Here is a 23,069-nt window from a genome sequence, read left to right on the forward strand (position 1 = left end):
TAATGTTCTTCAAGCTCATGGAGTATGAAAAATTTGATCCTACATCCTGAAGATAAGCAATAAACTTGTTTGAATTGTGTTTGTTTCTTCTTCTTCTTCTTCTTCTTCCAAGTAACTTCATGCCTCAAAATGAGTATTATCGATTATAGTTAATATCATTCTTTATTTACATAAGCTATTCGCTGTTTAACTATTTCATGACAATTATATTAATCGAATATGCATTTAGTGTATGTCTAGACTCTTCCACGCGTTTATGTCATATCTTTTCGTGAAAATATCCTTATTTTCGCGATTTAGGCGTATCACTTTTCCACCAATCAGAAAGAAGCTTTCAAACAAGCGGTGAATTCAATAAGATGGCTGACAGCTATATTTGAATTTTTATCGCCAAAACAATGAAACAAAAAGTAATAATTCATCGAATTGTCCATTTGTTCTTAAAGTCAAAATTCTTTTTATTGTTGTTGATATTCATAACTTTTACTTAAAAAATATGTTAAGCTGTAAATCTCAACGCAAACACGTTTACTTGTCTAGAAGGAACTTCGTTCTCGACAAAGTTCGACCCAAAACTAAGGAAATATTGACTGCATATTTCTTTGACACTAAAGCCAGTGGATGTCATAACCTCTGTTATTGAAATCGTAAGAATCATCTGCACTTTACTGGTGCTTAGGAATTAATATTTTATATTTTAACTTTTCCTCTGGAAGTGTCTTATCTGCATGACTGTCATTATTCATAATTTTAACATGTCCAAAACATTGCAGAATGATACCAGTTTCACTTGGGTATTGATTACATTTTACTCGGACTTTATCATAGACTCCCTGTTTAAAATCTCAAACTTTAAACTAAAATAAAGGTATTAAATCCATATAATTTTTCAATGAAACTTCAACGTTTTGTTGTTTGTAGCAACATCTGGGGCATGTGCAGTGAAAAATCTAAATTTAATTGCTAAAATAGTGTGATATTTATTTCTGAAGTCACTATGTTTTCATTGTAAATATACTTCGTTATACCCAAGTGGAAACTGGCAGGTACTCGAAAATGCAGCTCTCTGATTGGTCAGTTAGAACCCCTTATGTATGGTGATGTCATGATAAAGTTATGAATCGATTATTCTTCTTATTCTCACAACGTTCATGAAAATTTAGTATCCTTATCCTACAATGAGTGTTTTGGTAGCATTTCTATTTTTGGCATAAGGTATATCGTAGTTAAAAGACTAATAGCATCATGTTGAACAGTTCATTGTGTTCTGCGGAGGATAAAAAAATGGTTTGGACACATGTCCCCTTGTTTAGAAAAATGTGGGGACATTTTCAAAATCTTGGGGACAACAACATTTGACCATATCTCATTGAAATAAATCTGTCCTCGGTAATATTTAGTCAATGTTGTTCAGATAGCTTCGGCCTTTTCCTCCTAATGCTGACATTGAAAGTGAAACCAGTGATATTTAAAAAATTTAAGATTTTATGACCCTTCACTTAGTAAAGCCTCATTGTATCAAGATAAGAACATTTGTAAGTATAAAGGACTAGACATTCGGTTACAAGACAGTGCAAGATAGAGAGCCTATTGTAGTTAAAAGCATAGAGTGAGTCAGTGGAACTGTAGTCAGGTAGTTATAAATCAGTTTGGACATTACTTTGACAGTTACTGTTTCCAACATGGACCTGACAAAATAAGTTGTTCCATCTATTCAGGTGGCTTGGGACATTTGTCAAGCACCCACACTAAACGTTTACCCTTTTCAAAATAAGATAATAGTGAAATTGAATCCAAATATGATTTATTTCTTTTAATTTCAGGAGTCAGCTGGAGGTGGTGATAGTGCCACAAGCATTGAAATGGCAACTCCTGCAGGAAAAGGTGCGGATGCTGTAACAGATGCTGACACTACAGCAGGAGGAAAGGGAAAGAAACTTGGCATCAAGAGGATTAAAAAGAAGCCAGACATGAATATTTCAAAAGGAAAACTTAAATCGGTCACAACACCAAAAAATTTCAGCTGTATGTAACATTGTTTTTTTCCAAACTTTCAGATTTGAAGAATAATGAGAGCTATCCAACTCACCTGAGCATCCTCGGAGATTAATTTATAATTTGCTGTTTTGGGAACGGGTTAGGGTCTAAGGAAATTAGGAAAACAATTGACGTTTAATATGTAAACGTTAAGTTTTGACAACAGTCAGTTTTACAATAATTTCTTCTTATTTTGTATCTAGTCATTTGTTTCTTTTGGAGATGAACAAGGGAAGATTGGATGTCATTCAATTTCTGCTGAGAAATACAATTGTTGTTCTTTCAAATTTAAACATTTTTCTGGTTTGTTGGAATTGGAATGTTGGTCCACACTGTGCTCTGATCTTCTTTAATACAGGCTGAGATGGATCGGAAATAACGCTTTCTTTCATTTTCTGAATGACCAATATAATGAAAGACTTCTACACCCAACATTCAGATTTATGATTTTATATAGAATATATTTATGTTGAAACCAAACATAGAGGTACTGCTAGACGTCTCTGTGCTCCAAGTATGGCTTAAGTTTATGTAAAAAAAATCGTAAACTCCCGGTGATTGTTAAATTTTGAATTGGAATGTTGGTCCACACTGTGCTCTGATCTTCTTTAATACAGGCTGAGATGGATCGGAAATAACGCTTTCTTTCATTTTCTGAATGACCAATATAATGAAAGACTTCTACACCCAACATTCAGATTTATGATTTTATATAGAATATATTTATGTTGAAACCAAACATAGAGGTACTGCTAGACGTCTCTGTGCTCCAAGTATGGCTTAAGTTTATGTAAAAAAAATCGTAAACTCCCGGTGATTGTTAAATTTTGAAATGTATTTAATAATCTTTATTTCAGGGCTCCAGATAATATTTTGGGCCTATGAGTATTTACTCATCAGAATTCTTGTGAATGAGTAAAATGGTAAAATCTGAAATTGACAAGGAGTAATTTTACTCCTGATAATTTGTAAATGAGAAAAAAAAAGCAGAAATCAGTTTTACAACATATTTATTGGGTGTAACACCCATGAATTTGTTTGCAGCTCAGTTTCAATTCAGCATTCAAGTTTTTGCTTCCTTTTCTCCCTTGGCTTGTATTGGCCTCACACTCACTACTGAATCCAATAGATTATTCAGTATACCTTTAGCAATGTTTTGGGGATCATCTTTTGTTGAATAGGTAGAGTGTTTGTTCACTTTTACATTTTTAGGAAGATTTTGTTGTTTACTCTGCACTGGAAGTTAATATTTTAATTGACTCTGCTTTAAAATACACCAGGGATCATCCTAGGTCAAAATTTTAGGGAGGGAGTGACTTCTCCCTCCACAGAATTTAGGGAGAAGTTGAGGAATTTAAGGAGAAGAATCGGCATAGCATTCAGTTTCCTGCCTATATATATCCACTTTCTATGGGTCTAGCTGTAACTTATAAACAGTAATTATTTAAGGAAATTGATTCTTGCATTATCACTTTCATGGATTTCTAAATAAAGTATAAACTTAGCTATGAAAAAGTCACCTTTAAATTTTTATCCGAAATTTACATGTCCGAAACTCGTAAATTTAACAGGTGCACGATCAAAACGCCGTGAAATTTTTCTTTCATGTTTTGATTCTTGTGTTTTTATAATGCCTGATTTTTGCATCAACTTGTTCAGATTTATACATTTAATTTAATTATTTATTTATTTTTTCGAAAATAATACCAAACTCGTAGGTAATGGCGATCTTTTTACAATATTTTGTACGGCAGTTCTGACGTCTGCGAAATCATTTTTTATCCACAGTACCCGAGCAATTTGTTTACAGAAATTGACCGTAATCATGGTAATTGAAATAAATTTTGAAGTAATCTTTAATAAAATGAAAGAATAATCTACAATTGTTGCATAAGATCATGCTCTCGTTAAGTTTATCGGCTTTTTACACGCCGATTGAAAATTTTCAAAATGGCGGCGGCTTACAATATTATTAATTGACACTGTGGGATATTAACGCTACGATTGGCTGAAGTTTGACAGGCGAGTAGGCGGGGTTGACCATGGATTTATCGATAATTTAATCTAGAATATGCATCAAGTTTTACAACTTTAAGTAAACAGATAATAACTGGCAGAAAAACTAGGCAATTCGGATTTCGCCCGGAGGCGATAATTAGGCGAAGTGGCTGACTTTAAAGCGACGATATCGCTCAAATCGCCTTGTAGGATGATCCCTGTACACTATCCTACCATCAGTACTAGTTCCCAACTATTTGATTTACGCAAGCATTTAGTGTATAATATAGTTTAACCTAGGTGTATAGAGTACCATTCTATGCATGTGTACATTCAATGTGGGAGAAGTAATTCTGACCGTGCTCTATTATGTAAAGCATCCAAACAATTCAGATTTTGTTTACCTTAGTAAAAAGTCATTGCATGCGTTTCTGTAATTTCATATACGTTTTTAGACGCTAAAAAATTATCAGACATGCATATATATGCATTACTTCAAAGCATAATTTGGGCTAATACGCATCTTATCTGGAGCCCTGTATATTTCTTTAATACTATGATGGGTAAAATTTAATACAGAATATTCATAGTTCATATAATGGTTCTTTTTGTGCTTGGAAATGTAGGCAGTTTGTATCAGGCATAATTTTGGTAAGATTTTGATTATTTCTTTTTGAAATGAACATGAAATGAATTTTTTTGTTTGTTTACAGTTATGAACATGTCAGTGCAGAAACAAACTTTACGGGCCAACAATCGTGCCCTGGCACAGAATTTAGCGAAAGCTCGGCAAGAAATCCGGCATCTAAACACGGAAATGCAGACACTGCGTTCCCAGAACCAGGAGCAGTATGTTGAGTTAAATCGACTGAAACGTGTTGTGGGTTTGAAAGATGAGCAGATACAGATGGAGGTTCAGCAGAGGATCCAGGTATGACTAAGAGAGCCATTCTATTCCGCACCAAAAATTATTTCCATGTATGCATATTGTAAAGTTTTACATTTTTTACCGGACAGAAATGAAATTTTACCAAATATGTCAGTAAGGCTTATTTTAGAAACTCTAGTCTGTTGTCTTCAGAATAGTATACTAAGTGTGCTATAAATATGGCTGATACTTTACATCCTGAAGTTGTAGATTTTAACTTCCGTATCTCGGTGTCTACAGACTAAGTGCTTACGAATTTTGATAATTCAATAATTAAATGGTAAAGCCAGATGCTCTTGTGTAGAATCTAAAGGATTTACAGTAAAAGAATATATTAAGGTATCATATGATCTTATTCAGAAGCCCTTTCAGGTCTCAGCAAGTTCTTTGAAAAGCAAATCGTCCTGCAGGACAAGCAAGCTCCACTTGCTGGGAGTTGATCTCTACTCGTATTTTACGAGCAGATGGTCGGATTTGTCGAGCCCTGCCTTTGTATACCGGTAAATGATAGTCTCTTAATACTGGAATACTGTATCATGATAAACCCTAAAGATGATGACTGACTTGATAACCAATTCAAATTGTATTTTTAGGATGAAATGCAAGGAATGCGCAGTCTGCTGGAAGAACTGACACAGTCCATGATGCAGTCAAGCACCTTTATCACCAAGATGAATGACAAATGTCTTGTGTACTGTTCTAGACGCAGCACTGATAGCTGCAGATCTGCTTCTCTCGGTAACAGTCAAGGCAACCAGTCATTGAATAGATCAAATACAAGGCAAGAGTTCAACATTGTCTCTTATGTTTTGTTTGCAGTTTCTTAGCTTGGTAATAAATGAACAAATACATTCCAGAAATTAGTGTTTAGAACACCTGATCTTAGAGGCAGTCATTATGGTGGCTTACTTCGAATGGCTTGCCGTTCACCACTATTCATTTTTGAAATTCTTGCATCCAGCTGGCTTAAAGAATATCTTTGGTTCTTCCCTGGTAGCCACTTATGCCTAAGGTCTTCCTCCATTGTCAAAAACTGATCTAAAATTGTATCTATTTGACATATTTTGATATAACAAAAACTACATGTACACTACACAAGGATTAATTTGTCACAAAGGTTTCTACTACTACTTGTCCTTTTAGAATGTCTATGTTTAATTTTCATAGTTACTTAATTGAGCTATTGCAAGTAACTTAATTGAGCTATTGCAAGTAACTTAATTGAGTTATGTTTTTTTGTTTGTTTTGGGTTTAACATCGTTTTTCAATAGTATTTCAGTTATATAATGACGGGCAGTTAACCTAACGAGTGTTCCTGGATTCTGTATAAGTACAAGCCTGTTCTCCGCAAGTAACTGCCAACTTCCCCACATGAATCAGAGATGGAGGACAAATGATAGCAGACACAATGTCTTTTATCAAATTGTTATAGAGAACATACCCCCGTCCAGGGCTCGAACTCATGACCCGGCAATCCGTAGGTCTGCGCTCTCCCTATTGAGCTAAGCAGGTGGGCCTAATTGAGTTATGAGCTGTTGCAAGTTACCTAATTGAGATATTGCAACTTACTTAATTGAGCTATTGCAAGTTACTTATTGAGCTATTGCAAGTTATGTAGTTTACTTAATCGAGGTATTGCAATTTACCTAATAGAGTTATGAGCTATTGCAAGTTACTTGTTTGAGTTATTTCAAGTCACTTCATTGAGTTATTGCAAGTTGCTAAGTTGAGTTATTGCAAGTTGCGAAGTTGATTTATTGCAAGTTGCGAAGTTGAGTTATTGCAAGTTGCAAAGTTGAGTTATTGCAAGTTACTAAATTGAGCTATTGCAACAAAAGGTACTTTGCATGCTCTGTATGGGAATACCTGAAAGTGGGGTTTGTATTGACAAGGTAATCTGAGATGTTCTGAATATGTAGTGACATCTTAAATTTCAGATGTTAAAGTCTCAAGTTTCAGATGTAGAAGAGAGGCACTTGCTTAGGGATAAATATATTGAATTTTCTGATGACATGTTTGAACATGGACCAAGTTGCTTAAAGCTTCAAAATTCTGGTTAGAACAGTCTTCTGGCAGAATTTTTGTTTCTATTTGTATACATCTGACATTGAAGCCAGTTTAAATGGCACAAAATCTCTCCATGAAAAAGTTACCTGTTGTTTTCATTTGATGGTATTAACATTTATTTCAGTGTGAGGGACAGATTAAAAACTCATTTTTTCTGCCTGGATAAAGTTTTCAGCAACTCTGTCCTGCTGATAGCAGATAATCAGATGGAATAGAATTGATCAAAGATGTTAACTGAACAGTGACTGGGTTAATCCTACAGCAGTACTGTAATGAGTTATATAATTTTCAGGCCTGCATTCAGAGAAATGGTACATAAAGACGATTTAATGGCCAAGTATTTATCAAAGGCGGATGAATATACAGCTCCCCCTGGTGGCAGAGTTTTCAGTAACAACAATGCTGCTGACATGAGTATCATAGCAGAACAGTCAATGATTGATAACGATGAAGAAATGTACATGGCCAAGCCTCTTGTATCAGGTAAGAAATGTACACTGCCAAGACTCTAATCTTAGGTGTGAAATTTTCATTGCCGAGTCTCTCAGCTTGGTTAAGATGTATTTTGCCCAGCATCTCATCTGGGGTAAGAATGTACACTACCCAGTCTCTCATCTCGGGTAAGCCTCTCAACTTAGGTGAGAAATGTACACTGGTCAGATACTCTACCATAGTTGGCCGAATATAGGCCGCACTCGTGTATAGGTCGCAATGAAAAAATATCAGCAGAATTCTGGAAAAATGCTTATCACTCTTATCACTTATCTGAATTTATGTTTGTCCGAAATTCGCTATAGTTTCTACAAACTCGCCAGTTTTTGCTTAATCATTGTCGATGTTTTTGGATGTTGTGGCAAGTATTTAAATTGAAAAGCATAAACTCTGTGTAAGCACTAAACTGCCGCATCCTCTGACCACTCCATGAATATTGACGTCTGTGAAAATGAAAGTACACTTTGGCACGTGGCGTTAAAATGACGTAATTTTAAGACTGGTTTGCAAATTGTTTTGAACATCAGCAATATGATCATATTGGATCAGTCTAAAATCTCGCATGCACATGTTTACAATTGCCTCCAGGTATGATTCAATGGTTAATTGTTTGCAGATTGTGACAGTAGGTGTAAGATAAGTAATGCCTCGGGCATGAATTTCTCGATGAACAAGAGGATTATAGACAACTATCAAAATTATGTTTGAAGATTAGATAATCGATTTCTGGGCTACCTGATATGGAGTTTTAAGTATTTTAATGCAAAATGTGTGAAAACACGCCGGGAAAGTTTTACACGGGTCTTGTTAAAAACTTAATGATCAGTTACAGAAATGCGTTGTAAAATATATTTTAATGAAAACCAGCATTTATTTATCTTTTTTACGCGAGCTCTAAATTTTACATTTTATACAAAAGTAATTTAAGATCCCGATACCAGCTATTAGCTATGCCGTAGTCATTGGTATTTACTCCCCTTGAATTCTCTTCCATATAGAGGTACATGGGGTAAACAAAGATCGATTTTCTTAATTTTTGAGTTTGGGGGGGGGGGGGGATGTTTGGTCTTTTTCTATCCCCATATATAGGACGCATTGGTCTTTCGAGACCAGAATCTCGTAAAAAAATGTGCGTCTTATATTCGTAGGATGAGGGATCATCTTAGGTAAAATGCTCTTTATTTACATATTCTTAGCAGATAATCTGCCATATCTGACAGCTGAAATTCCATTTAAATTTTAATAGCGATATTACGTTAAACTATCAAAGTTAGAACAACAGGGTGCAAACTGAAGAATAGATTTGTAAGTCCTTCCAATTACTAAAAATTATGTAACAAGTGTGTATTTTGTCGAAAAAAAAATATAAATGAACATTTTAGATGAAAGTCGCAAGGTATTTGTCGGGTATCAGTAATGTATTTGTTTTGTAGTTTACTCTGCAAGAGATATCATAATTGAGAAAGTCAATGAAAGTTCTTTTTATATATCTTCATTTTCACTTCTAAGACAAACAGGATATGTTCTTCTAGGTATGGATTATTTTTGCACATAAATGTTTCTGTTCGCTTTTACAATTATAAAAGTTCATCTGTTATGACATTCATGTGGAGAAGTTGGCATTTACTTGCGGAGAACAGGTTAATTCTGGTAGGTAAACTGCTGGCTGTTGCATACATGAAATACTGTACCAGGGATCATCAACATCCTACAAGGCGATTTGAGCGATGTCGTCGCTGTAAAGTCGGCCATTTCGCCTAATTATCACCTCCGGGCGAAATCTGAATCGCCGAGTTTTTCAGAGTGTTGTAATCTGTTTACTTAAAGTTGTAAAACTTGATGCATATTCTAGATTAAATTACCGATAAATCCATGGTAAACCCCGCCTACTCGCCTGTCAAACTTCAGCCAATCGTAGCGTTAATATCCCACTGTAGTTAATAATATTGTAAGCCGCAGCCATTTTGAAAATTTTCAGTCGGCGGTAAAAAGCCGATAAACTTTAACGAGTGCATGATCTTATGCATCAATTGTATATTATTTCTTGAATTTATTAAAAATAACTTCAATAATTATTTCAAATAGGGCCAATTTCTGTAAATGAACTGCCCGGGCGCTGTGGATAAAAAAAATAAACAATTCGCGGACGTCTGAACTGCCGTACAAAATATTGTAAAAAGATCGCCAATATCTACAAGTTTGGTATTATTTTTGAAAAGATTAATAAATAAATCAATTAAATGTATAAATCTGAACAAGTTGATGCAAGAATCGGGCATTATTAAAGCACGAGAATCGAAATATGAATGAAAATTTTCATGGCGTTTCAATCGTGCACCTGATAAATTTACGAGTTTCGGACGTGTAAATTTCGGATAAAAATTTAAAGGCGACTTTTTCATAGCTCAGTTATCTCAAAACAAACAAATAGTTTGCATATGAGTAAGCCAAGACCAGTCTTTCTTGGATTTTGTGACTACTGCTGTATTTAGTTGGCATTCTTAATCCTTAGGTACATGAAACCACTTTTGTGTCAAATTAAATGAGTTTATAATTATCATTTTTATGCCCCCGGCATCTACTGATGCAGGAGGCATATAGCGATTGTCCTGTCCGTTCGTTCGTCCGTCCGTACGAGGTTAACCAAATGGAACCGTTTCGTCTAGCATCAATACCCCTTACAAGAATTACTTGATACTAATGCAGGTGTAACCTGTGACCATTCCTCATCTTCAAACATCACCTGACCTCAGTTTGACCTTGACCTCGTTTTGGACTAAGGTTGCTTTGTATCAACAAGGATGCCACCGGGGGCATCAAGCGTTTATTGAAAGCAGCTCCTTGTTTATGTATCTTTGCAAAGTATTGTGAATACTTCACCCTTGAATAATTTTCTTTATTTTCAGTGGATGATACAATCATTGAAATAAGTCCCGTTGAAACAGCACCTGCAAAACCATTGTCTAAACTTCCCCAGCGCGTTCTAAAATACACAGATTCAACAACATTAAACACAAACACAACTTCATCTTCAGAGGCTTCGAGCACCTGCTCAGATTTGGAAAGTATAAGTCATGTGCCAAAAACTGAAAAAGCAGGGAAGGGATCCACAGCAAAAGAGTCTGCTGTGAAAGAAAAAGAGAAAAGCAGGTCTAAAAATAGCAGGAGTAAGGTGGAAAAGTCTGGAAAAGAGAAAGACATCGGTAAAGAAGGTGATGTAAGCTCTAAGGATTCAAAATCAAAAGAAAGTAATGATGATACAAACAAAGTTATTCAGATTAATAAAAACAGAGCTGATGAAGGTAATGTAATTGAAAGTAAAGACAATAGCATTGATGCTGATGTAAGTGCCTTTGGGTTTGGAGGAAGTTTTGCAGCAGATTTGGTCTCGGGATCTCCTATCACTGCTGAGAAAAGGAGAGAAACTTTTATAATGTCAAAACAGACTGATAGTTTATCCGCTAAAACAAAAGAAAAGGAAAAAAGAAGAGAAACATATGTAAAATCAAAAGAACCAGATAACAGTGAAATCAGGGTATCTGAAAAGGATGAAACTGCAAAGAGCAAAAGAGAAACATTTGTTTTGCCGAAAGCTCCACTTGAAGCAGATGTGAAAGGAAATAAAAACAGGGTGAAGACAGGTAATGTTAAAAATGATAATAAGGGCAAGAATAAACTAACAAAAGAGAAGTCTGATGATAAATTAAAGTCAACAATGAAACGTAGAGACACTTATGCTACTGAAAATCCATTTATTCCAAAAAAGACAAATATATCGAGAAGTCCAGTTAAACCATTGGATAAGAAGAAAATGAGGACTGATGCTGTTGAAAATCCTGCAGTTGAACCATTGAATGAAGAGGTGTATAATACCATTGAAAATCCCTTCAAGCCAACGAAAACCTTGCTTAGGAGCCCTGTTCATGTAACTGTACAAAATGCAAGCCCAGAAAAGAAGATTGACAGTTTGGCTTTTCTTGCAAAATTCCGAGAGAGCCTTGATAGTAAACCAGTGGAAAGTTCACCTTTGCCTGATCCAGTATTTCCTGATGAACCAACAACTTATTTCAACTCAGAAATGGAATTCACTTCAGTAATTGATAGTACAAGATTACTTAAAACACTAAGTAGGTCAGAAAAGAATAGTCCTGTTGTTCCACAGGTAACTGAGACAAAACCTGATGATGCTGTGCATTTATTGGGAGATGAACATTCAAACAGTGAAAGCCAACCAAAATCTTCAGGAAAATTGGACTCTCAAATGCAGCCAGAGTCAAATGACACTGCTGCAGTTGAAGTAAGGACCAAAAAACCTGGAGTTTTTACATTTAGTATAGGACGCAAGGAAGCAGATGGTACCAGAAAAGCCGTTCCAGAAAAAGTCAGCAAAGCCAGGTCCAAGAAGAAGAAACCAGTAACACCAGAGAAGGAAGAACGGAGGACCGGATCTGATCGAGATATGTTTAACTTTGGGGATCGTACACCAACTATGCCACTTGATAAACTTGCAAAAGCTAGGAATGTTTATGATTTGTCAATGAATGAAAGTGTTGCAGCTGCTCCTGTGAGCCTAAATAACTTCAAAGAGAAAGAGCAGAAGAATGTGACAGAAACCAAACCAGATGATCAAAATATTTATTATATGCCTCTCAAAGGAGGCAGTCCTGATGATAAACCAGTCTCAAAGCGTGCTAGGTCACAGTCAAGGTCACGTTCAAAGTCTCGGAAAAAAGATGATGATGATGATGAAGACTGGGTGCCAGGAGGGACATCACATACACGATCAAAGTCACAAGTTAGAAATACAAAAGATGAAGAAACTTCAAGAAGGCGTGGGCGTTCACAGTCTCGTAGGAGAGTTGTTAATGATAGTGAAACAGATGAAAATGAGGTGGAAATGTCCAGGGAGAGATCAAAGTCAAAAAGTCGTAACACAGAAAAAGAAGAAACAGCAGAGAGGCAAGGTAGATCTAGATCACGTCAGAGAGTTTCAAAAGGTGAAAGTAGCAAGGATGATACAGAGGAAGACAAAGAAGAATTAACAAGTAGACGCTGTAGATCTAGATCTCGCCGGAGAATTTCAGAAGGTGAAAATATCAAAGATAATGCAGAGGAAGAAAAATTAACAAGTAGACGGAGTAGGTCTAGATCCCGTCGGAGAGTTTCAGAAGATAAAAATAGTAAAGATAATTCTGAGGAAGGTAAAGAAGAATTTCCAAGTAGACGGGGCAGATCAAGATCACGTGGAATAGTTTTAAAAGATGAAAATAGGAAGGATGATACAGTTGTAGATAAAGAAGAATTACCAAGTAGACGCTGCAGATCTAGATCACGTCGAAGGGCTTTAAATGATGAAGATGGCAATACTGATAAAGTGGAAGATAAAGTAGAAGGGAAATTGAAAGCTGAGTCAAAACATATTACAGGAGATGATAATGATACTTCTGGTAACAGAAGTGGTAGATCAAAAACAAGAGGACTTGAATCTGATAATAAAAAGGATAGAATGGGGAGATCCCGGTCCAGAGTTAGGCCTAAAACTGATGATGCGGAGTCCAATAGTGATGTGGTTAGAAGTAAAACAATGTCGAAAAATTCTGAATTACATTTAGATGAAATCAATCTGGCACCTCGTAGATCTGCAAGGTCTAAGTCACAAATCAGAAAACCACTTGTTGAAGACAGTGATGATGATAACGATATTGATGATAGTCCTCAGCTACAGAGAAAATCGAGATCTAGAAAAAAAACATTTGAAATCAAAGTTTTTGACACAGACACTGAGGTTGAGAAAGAAAGGGACGAAGTGCTTGATAAACAATATCCACACCAGGAATCAGTTCTGGTTGTTCAAGATTCAGATGAAAGTGAGACGCAAGAAGATACGAAAGATAATGAAAAATCCAGAAAAGCTTCTAATTATAAAAACAGTAACATGGTATCAGAACTTGAAATCATTGACATTGCAGAAGGCGAATCAGACTCTGAAAAAGTGCAAAAGCTTGAAAAGACACAACAGAAGTCGCGTCGACGTGCTAAGTCCACTAAATATGATGACAGTGATTTTGAGGAAATTGTTGAAAATGACAAAATTAAAAGTAAATCAAAAAATTCAGAAAATAGTAAGGGTGAACGCAATAACATAGATGATGATATAGGAAGGAATTTTGAATTTATCAACAAGAGGCGAGGGAAATCTCTTAGGATACCAGATGATAACTCTGATGATATTGAAATAAAAAAGTCTGATACTGTTGATACAAAGAAAGAGTCAGTAACATCAAACAGGGATGATATAGATATAGATGGAAAATACCCAGAATCTCCAAAACCTAACAGGAGGGAAGCAAAATCTACAAAGAAGTCGACTAAGAAAAGAAAAGTAGAGGATTCAACATCTGGAAAATCTGGATTAAACATTGTAAGTAAGCTTGGGTCTAGTTCATTTCATTTGCTGAAAAATTAGGGTTTTTAGCTCACCTGAGCCAAAGGCTCATGGTGAGCTCTTGTGACCGCGCGTCGTGTGTCCGTCAACATTTTCTAAAAAAATCTTTTTCTTGAAAACCACTGGGCAGAATTACACCAAACTTCACAGGAATGATCCTTGGGTGGCCCCTTTCAAAATTGTTCAAAGAATTGAATTCCATGCAGAACTCTGGTTGCCATGGCAACCAAAGGAAAAACTTTAAATATCTTCTTCCCAAAAACCAGAAGCCCTAGAGCTTAGATATTTGGTATGAAGCATTGCCTAGTGGACCTCTAGCAAGTTTATTCAAATCATGACCCTGGGGTCCCAGGGGTCACCTGATTTTACATAGGAAAATCTTAAAAAATCTTCTCAAAAAACCAGAAGCCCTAGAGCTTAGATATTTGACATGTAGCATTGCCTAGTGGACCTCTACTAAAATGTTCAAATCATGACCCCAGGGTCAAAATTGACCCCGCCCCAGGGGTCACTTGATTTTACATATGAAAATCTTCAAAAATTTTCTTAAAATAAACCAGAAGGCCTAGGGCTTAGATATTTCACATGTAGCATTGCCTAGTGGACCTCTACAAATTTGTTCAAATCATGACCCCTGGGGTCAAAATTGACCCCACCGCAGGGGTCACTTAATTTTACATAGGAAAATCTTCAAAATTTTTCTTAAAATAAACCAGAAGCCCTAGAGCTTAGATATTTGACGTGTAGCATTGCCTAGTGGACCTCTACTAAAATTATTAAAATCATGACCCCGGGGTCAAAATTGACCCCGCCCCAGGGGTCACTTGATTTTACATATGAAAATCTTCAAAAATTTTCTAAAAATAAACCAGAAGGCCTAGGGCTTAGATATTTCACATGTAGCATTGCCTAGTGGACCTCTACAAATTTTGTTCAAATCATGACCCCCGGGGTCAAAATTGACCCCGCCACAGGGGTTTCTTGATTTTATATAGGAAAATCTTCAATTTTTTTTTAAAAATAAACCAGAAACCCTAAAGCTCAGATATTTGACATGTAGCATTGCCTAGTGGACCTCTACAAAATTTGTTTAAATCATGACCCCCGGGGTCAATTTTGATTTTACATAGGAAAGTCTTCAAAAATTTTCTAAAAACAAACCAGAAGGCCTAGAGCTTAGATATTTGACATGTAGCATTGCATAGTAGACTCCTACAAAATTTGTTCAAATCATGACCCGTGGGGTCAAATTGACCCCGCCCCATGGGGTTACTTGATTGTACATAGAAAAATCTTCAAAATTTTCTAAAAATAAACCATAAGGCCTAGAGCTTAGATATTTGACATGTAGCATTGCCTAGTGGACCTCTACAAAATTTATTCAAATCATGACCCTCGGGGTGAAAATTGACCCCGCCCGAGGGGTCACTTGATTTTACATAGGAAAATCTTCAAAATTTTCTAAAAATAAACCAGAAGGCCTAGAGCTTAGAATTTGACATGTAGCATTGCCTAGTGGACCTCTACAAAATTTGTTCAAATCTTGCCCCCCCCCCCCCCCCAACGGTCAAATTGACCCAGCCCCAGGGGTTACTTGATTGTACATAGGGAAATCTTCATAAATTTGCTAAAAATAAACCAGAAGGCTTAGGTCGTAGATATTTGATATATGTAACATTGCCTAGTAGACTTCTACAAACTTTGTTGAAATCATGACCCCCTTGGTAAAATTGGCCCCGCCACAGGGGTTACTTGATGGTACGTCGGAAAATTTTCCAAAAAAATTTCTAAAAATCACCAGTTTGACATTTGAAACATGTAGCTCATATTACTCAGGTGAGCGATCCAGGGTCATCATGACCCTCTTGTTTTAATTTTTATTTAGAACTGGTGTTATGTGCCTTTGACAAGTTAAAATTAGTGTCTTTATAAGTCAACAGTCCCAGAGCCCAGAGAAAGAACAGATTTTAGCTTTCAGAACATTCAGTATTAGTCCATTAACTTATTCATGAAGGGAATAAACCCCTGCAGTCATTTCTTAACAACAAAAAGGAACAGAATTGTGGGGCATCTAAGGTCTCAATTGAAAAATTTTAAAAAGCTTAATGATTTTTAGCTTGACTCTGTTAAGAATAAGGAGGACAATTATTGTACTCGCTCTGATGTCACTGTTGCTGTCTCTGTTGCATTCAGGTTAATGTTTTCTGGGTTACGTTCACAATTTCCCTATAATTATGTTCTAAAGTACAGCCCAACAATGCATATGAAGATTGGTCTTTGGAAGGATCTTATAGTTTAAGGTCCGTATCATAAAGGTCAGAGTCATTTGGGTTAAATGATGTAATAGTGCTGGTTAAAGTTCTACGCAAGCTTCTCGATTTCGCTATATCCTCAGGCTCTTAAAGTAGTTCTGCACGTTTGATAAACCGGAAGTGATGGCGTAACGCCATTTTTCCGGAAAACGTAGAATAAAGACTGGATTCGGCGTACGGAACAGAAAATCATTTTATGAATTAATTGCAACCTGTGAGTAAATTTATTACAATGGCACTGTTGCTATATTGTAAAATCAAAATATGATATTAAAACATATCACTCGTTAAATAATTCAAAATAACGTCTTTAAATAGCGTGAAATGTCTGGTTTACTTTAATCATGGTCAGATATCTCAAAAATAAGCACACGGACCTATATATTTTATTTCATCAAATTATAGGCCATGTCTTTATTTACAACTGTGAGAAGTTTCATCAAAATCTACATTGTAGAAAAATTTCTATTTGCGAAAATGTTATGAAAGTTATGATTTTCCCATAGACTCCCATTATGAAATATTGCGTGAGGTCCCTATTTTTTAAATCAGTCTAGCACAAAATCAAGCACACGACCCTATCTTTTTTATTTGCTTAATTTTTTAGGTATATTCTGAAGTTTTGAAAAATCAGTGTTTAATCAAATTCTACATTGTAGAAATAATATCGATCCAAACGTGCAGAACTACCTTAAGCCCTGCAAGCATAAAACCACACATGATATGGGGCTTAGTACCAGTATCCGTTACCCCAACTTCCCACCCATATCTGATATTGTTTCTTAGATTCCATTAACATACACATGCTTCCGTCGATTTCCCCCACCCTCCATTTAGCCTTCTCCCTTTATATTTCTCACACTAACTTATTGTATCTTATCCAGCCACCTCCCCACCCCCATCCCAAAAAAAATATACATATATATTTCTCTTTCTCACACTTACATATATCATATGATAAAAAATTTAATATCTTCGTAAACATATTCAGATTGTCAAGCACGCTGTCCTTCCAACAGCCCTTGTTCTGCTTTTACTTTGTTTAATTCATGAACAATTCTGTTTTGTGTTAGAATGTTTTTCAAACTTAATTGTTATTTTATAAAGCTTTATTAACTTATATTTTTCAGGCGGAGAAATTAGACAAGGATGAAGCAATAAAGTCAAGGTAATTTATAATAGTAAATAAAGCTGTATGATGTACTTAAAATCATAAAGAATGGTAGAAAAACCTACCCTTGTTCTTCAGCACATTCAGAAAATCAAGTGTTTTAAAACTAAAAGATCATTGCTTAATGACCATCTTTTACGTTTGGATGTTTTAAGATGGAATAGTTTTTGTTGCATCTGTATTTCACAGAGGTTTTGTCCATTTTACAGTCGTAACTGTTTGACACTGTCCTGTGGAATCTGTTTTAAAATTTTACAGATCTGTGCATACCAGTGATTGAGAATTGTTTTAGTGAAAGTGATTTTTTTTCTACAGTCACATTTCCTGGAGTAAATGGCCTTTGTTATTTTTCCACTAATATTGCACTCATTAGCTCTTGTCTACAGCTGAAGTTACTGTCCTTTATCACAAAAGTGATGCATGTACAGGTAAGTTGAGTAGATGACATCATTTAATATGAGCGTCTGTGAGTTGTTCTAGATTTACCATGTTTTCCAGAATTAATGTCCATTTGAAATGTATCTCTGAAAACAGCAAGACTTTTTTCAAACAGTTAATTTACACACTATGTTTAAGCAGCCACCACTATTACAGTGTTACACCAGCTATGGTACCAGAAACAAGTAAAAAGAGCGCCAAAACCTCACGGACAGCGAAGAGCACAAAGAAGGCTAAAGTAGAACGCCACCCAGATCAGACCCCAGTCAATAAAGAGGAAAAGATAAATAGCCAGGTAACTGATGCAGCCTATGGTGCAGTACTTAATTTAAGATTTGTTACTGTATCTCACACTTGAAACAAACATGCAAAATGCAAGTTGTTTTAGCCAGAAGTCTCAGGTGTTTATATGACATATGTTAAGAAAAATATCAAAAGATATTTGAAAAGGAGGCAGCTTCCGTGGCCAAGTGGTTAAGGTTGCTGACTCAATATCGCTTGCCCATCTGACATGAATGCAGGTTTGCGACTTCACTTTGGTGTAGTGTTCTTCATGTGAAGAAGCCAAATGTCAGTGTTAGTTGTCATTTAGTAGAAATCTTCATTACTTAATGCTGAATTTCCTGTAAACTTCAGATATCAGATAAGACAAGCACGTTGGCCCTGTTGAAGAAAAGACTGACAATGGTTGGTATGAAGCATACTGTTGAGGAAGATGTGAAAAGTGGGGATCATCCGTCCAGAAAGAGATCTCAGCCTGAAGTAGATGAGCCACAGAATGACGGGTTTGTCTTTTTAGCTAGACTTTTCGAAGAAAAAGTAGAGCTATTGCACTCGCCCCAGTGTCGGCGTCGGCATCGCGGTTGGTTAAAGTTTTTGATAAAGTCAAATATCTCTGTTACTATCAAAGCTATTGACTTGAAACTTAAAATAGTTATTTACTATCAAAGTCTACACCAGGAGAAACAATCCCCATAACTCTGGTTTGAATTTTGACAGAGTTATGCCCCTTTTTAACTTAGAATTTTTTGAAGTTTTTACTGGCAAAGCTCTAATTCAGAGTCAAGCACTGAGAAAAGTCGAGCATGCTGTCATAGTTTTATATTATATAGAGGCTAGAGGGGAAAAACTTTTGAAACATGTCATGGATTACCAGTTAAATGTTTTATATTTTCAGTAACTGTCTTGTTTGGTGACACGGGTGGATAATGGACCAGTGTGTTCTAGTTCTATATTTACTCGTGTAAAGCTCTGATATTCAGTGTTTTTAGCTCACATGTCACAAAGTGACAATGTGAGCTTTTGTGATCGCGCAGTGTCCGTCGTCCGTGCTTGCGTAAACTTTTGCTTGTGACCACTCTAGAGGTCACATTTTTCATGGAATCTTTATGAAAGTTGGTCAGAATGTTTATCTTGATGATACCTAGGTCAAGTTTGAAACTGGGTCAACTGCGATTAAAAACTAGGTCAGTAGATCTTAAAATAGAAAAACCTTGTGACCTCTAGAGGCCATACTTTTCAATGGATCTTCATGATAGTTATTCAGAATGTTCACCTTGATGATATCTAGGTCAAGTTCGAAACCGGGTCACGTGCCGTCAAAAACTAGGTCAGTAGGTCAAATGATAAAAAAACCTTGTGACCTCTCTAGAGGCTATATTTTTCATGGGATCTGTATGAAAGTTGGTTAGATTGTTCATCTTGATGATATCTAGGTCAAGTTCGAAACTGGGTCAACTGCGGTCAAAAACTAGGTCAGTAGGTCTAAAAATAGAAAAACCTTGTGACCTCTCTAGAGGCCATACTTATGAATGGATCTTCATGAAAATTGGTCAGAATGTTCACCTTGATGATATCTAGGTCAGGTTTGAAACTGGGTCACATGGCATTAATAACTAGGTCAGTAGGTCAAATAACAAAACAACCTTGTGACCTCTCTAGAGGCCATATTTTTCATGGGATCTGTATGAAAATTGGTTAGAATTTTTATCTTGATGATATCTAGGTCATGTTTGAAACTGGATTAACTGTGGTCAAAAACTAGGTCAGTAGGTCTAAAAATAGAAAAACCTTGAGACCTCTCTAGAGGCCATACTTTTCAATGGATCTTCATGAAAATAAATGAGAATGTTCACCTTGATGATATCTAGGTCAAGTTCGAAACAGGGTCATGTGTTATCAATAACTAGGTCAGTAGGTCAAATAATAAAAAAAACCTTGTGACCTCTCTAGAGGCCATATTTTTCATGGGATCTGTATGAAAGTTGGTTAGAATGTTCATCTTTATGATATCTAGATCAAGTTTGAAACTGGGTCAACTGCAGTCAAAAACTAGGTCAGTAGGTCTAAAAATAGAAAAACCTTGTGACCTCTCTAGAGGCCATACTTTTAAATGAATCTTCATGAAAAATGGTCAGAATGTTGACCTTGATGATATCTAGGTCAAGTTCGAAACTGGGTCACATGCCATCAATAACTAGGTCAGTAGGTCAAATAACAAAAAATCTTGTGACCTCTCTAGAGGCCATATTTTTCAATGGATCTTCATGAAAATTGGTTAGAATTTTTATCTTGATGATATCTGTCACATGAGCTCAAAAACTAGGTCACAATGTCAAATAATAGAAAAAAACGACATCATACTCTGTTTAAAACTGGGTCATGTGGGGACAGGTGAGCGATTCAGGACCATCATGGTCCTCTTGTTTGATAAAGGTGGATGATGGACCATCATAATATACAAATTCTCTGTTTACTGGTGTTAAACATGGATACTCAGTGATCAGATATATTTATACCTGCTAAAGACAGGCTGTTTATGCCCGAAAGTTAAAAATGTTAATGTCTAATAGTTATCAATAAACTGTACGTGTTTAAATTTCAACCTGCCTCTCTTAATATGTGTATTATAGATTACAGTAATTCAACATTAACGCTAAATGAATTGGTTTTAAAGCCTTGAATTGCCAAGATCATTTATGTTTATTTCAGATGTGATACCCCTGGGAAGCGCTCGAGGCGGAACAAAAATCCTGTCAGCTATGTTCCTAAACCGCTCAATGTGTAAGTATCTATTTAAAGGTCTATTAGACCCAAATTTTGTATCAAACACATGAACAGTTACTACATATAGTTCATGTTCATATAAAATTAACAAGTTTATGTTTAAATGTGTACAGCAGCTAAAAACTGGAAGTTATTTTAATAGGCGACGGTTACTGCATAACATTTAATTATGAATGTAGCTCTGCATACGCAATTAATTTATATACTAAGTAAAGTTTATATAAATTTGATGAGGATTTTCTACATATGAAGTAAAAACCTAAATATAAAATATTTAAGTGAATGATGACCATTGTATATCTTCAAGGAAAGCTTACTGGTTATTGGGATACCAGTTCTCTGACTGCTTAGTACAGTTTCTAGATAATACTGAGGAGATACTATGATACTATTGTAACTGCAACAACTGTCCTAGTAAGAGTGGTATTGTTGTACACCCCCCTGCCCATTACCATGCCCCAACTTTAGGAATGGGAAAGGGCTTTTAGATTTGCCGGGGTGATATGTTCATCTGTCTGTCCAGATATCCATTTGTCTGACATTTATGTTGTGCCTGCCTCAAAAAATATTTGATCTAGAGTCACCCACATTATATGATTGTTATTCAGCATGTGAAGTTGTGCATCTGACATATTGTTTTGAATTTCACTCAGTGAGACCATAGTTATGGCCTTTGACTTGGTCAAACATATGCATGAAGGGCCCAAAAGTTTTTGTCACACATTTTTCAGTTAGTGTTTGACCTGGAGTCATGAAATTTTAGGGATGTTGTTGTTTACCATGTGAAGAAATGAAAAAGAAATAAAATACTGTCAGTTTCTTGGATATGTGTTGTGTTTCTTGATGATTTTTTTTTAGAATTGGAGTATATCACTCAGTTTTAAATTGTGTTTTTCAGGAAACTGAGACGAGGAGATGAGATGTTCCAGGATTCCATGTCTAAAGGTATAGTTCATGTAAACTGTTTTATGTTTGGTGTCCTAAGTTAAAGTTTTTGTTGACAGGAAGATACAGTAAGGTTTTGCCAGGACTGTAGTCTGACTATACTTTTTGTCTAACTGCAAATAGCTCCTGCTGTACTAATATTGATTTTCGGATGGTCAAGTTGTTAAAGACTTAAATCACTTGCCCTTTTTGGATTTTAATCCTGCTTGGGTCATCCAGCAAGGGTGCAGAAGAAGCTCCTTGTGTCTTCCACTATTAACCCTTATCATGCTGGACACGATTGATTCTGCCTTTGCGACCAGTGTAGATCTTGATCAGCCTGCACATCCATGCAGTCTGATCAAGATCTACACTGTTCGCTATTCAGTCAGTATCTTTTTGGTAAACACCCCTTATAACAGTCAATGGCAATGTCCAAATTGTGAGATGGACAAGTTCATTATAGAAATTTAGCAGGGTAAAAGCTGGAAATTGCAATATCAGGGGTGTAAAATTATTTTTTCACACCACTCGCCCTGCAGGACTAGTAGCCAGTAATATTTACTCGCCCTTAGTGAACAGCCACTCGCCCTAATAATTGACACTTTTAATACTGTCACTTTTATGAAAGGAGTATTATGTACAATAGTATTATTTCCCGAAAAATATTTATTTTGAAAAGTGTCTAAAAAATTTGGACACAATAATCATCGTCCATCCACCCGTGTTGAAAGAGAGGAAAAAAAACGTTAAAGATTATCGGTAATTATTCAGACGATAAACTAAGTAATCGACCTTGTTTTCATGATCAATTTACACCCCTAAAAGAGTCAGTATCTTGACATCTGAAGTGGAGATCAAAGCGGTATTTTTGCTCGAGATTGTCATGGCATTACGTCATGTTTTCGCGCCATGTGACACATCACTGTCTGATCGTACCGCATCGGTTCTTAAAATTGCTGAGAAATAGAAATCAATAAAAAGTTTCTTCTTTAATTTGTTATCAAAAGCGAATGTGCTATATCCCGTATAAAAGGTAAATGTCTCAAACGATAGTTACTATAGTGGATATCCTACCTCTGTGACCTATTTGCCCTCGAGGAATTTACATTATTGTTTGACAAAAAAAAAACTTTTAAATTGTTGGTCAAAAAATACATGTACACAGATTCATTTAGAACTTATTAAAAA

General features: G+C 35.9%; 1 protein-coding gene across 2 annotated transcripts in view; it reads left to right on the forward strand.

Annotated features, from left to right (window-relative positions):
• Nucleotides 1–332: 332 nt before the first annotated feature.
• LOC123531521 (uncharacterized) overlaps nt 333–23,069 on the forward strand; it is a 28,040-nt gene continuing 5,303 nt past the window's right edge. Inside the window, exons 1-11 of one of the 2 annotated variants that reach the window (XM_053517908.1) lie at nt 333–410; nt 1,824–2,025; nt 4,749–4,966; nt 5,557–5,744; nt 7,323–7,513; nt 10,429–13,943; nt 17,410–17,447; nt 18,030–18,183; nt 18,525–18,673; nt 20,880–20,951; nt 21,853–21,899. In XM_053517908.1, the coding sequence (XP_053373883.1) occupies nt 399–410; nt 1,824–2,025; nt 4,749–4,966; nt 5,557–5,744; nt 7,323–7,513; nt 10,429–13,943; nt 17,410–17,447; nt 18,030–18,183; nt 18,525–18,673; nt 20,880–20,951; nt 21,853–21,899 (4,786 nt within the window). In that variant the 5' untranslated portion in view covers nt 333–398. The remainder of the gene's footprint in view (nt 411–1,823; nt 2,026–4,748; nt 4,967–5,556; nt 5,745–7,322; nt 7,514–10,428; nt 13,944–17,409; nt 17,448–18,029; nt 18,184–18,524; nt 18,674–20,879; nt 20,952–21,852; nt 21,900–23,069) is intronic. The other variant, XM_045312568.2, reaches the window with a different exon arrangement.

The sequence above is a fragment of the Mercenaria mercenaria genome, chromosome 11 (assembly GCF_021730395.1).
Source record: "Mercenaria mercenaria strain notata chromosome 11, MADL_Memer_1, whole genome shotgun sequence".
Taxonomy (NCBI): domain Eukaryota; kingdom Metazoa; phylum Mollusca; class Bivalvia; order Venerida; family Veneridae; genus Mercenaria; species Mercenaria mercenaria.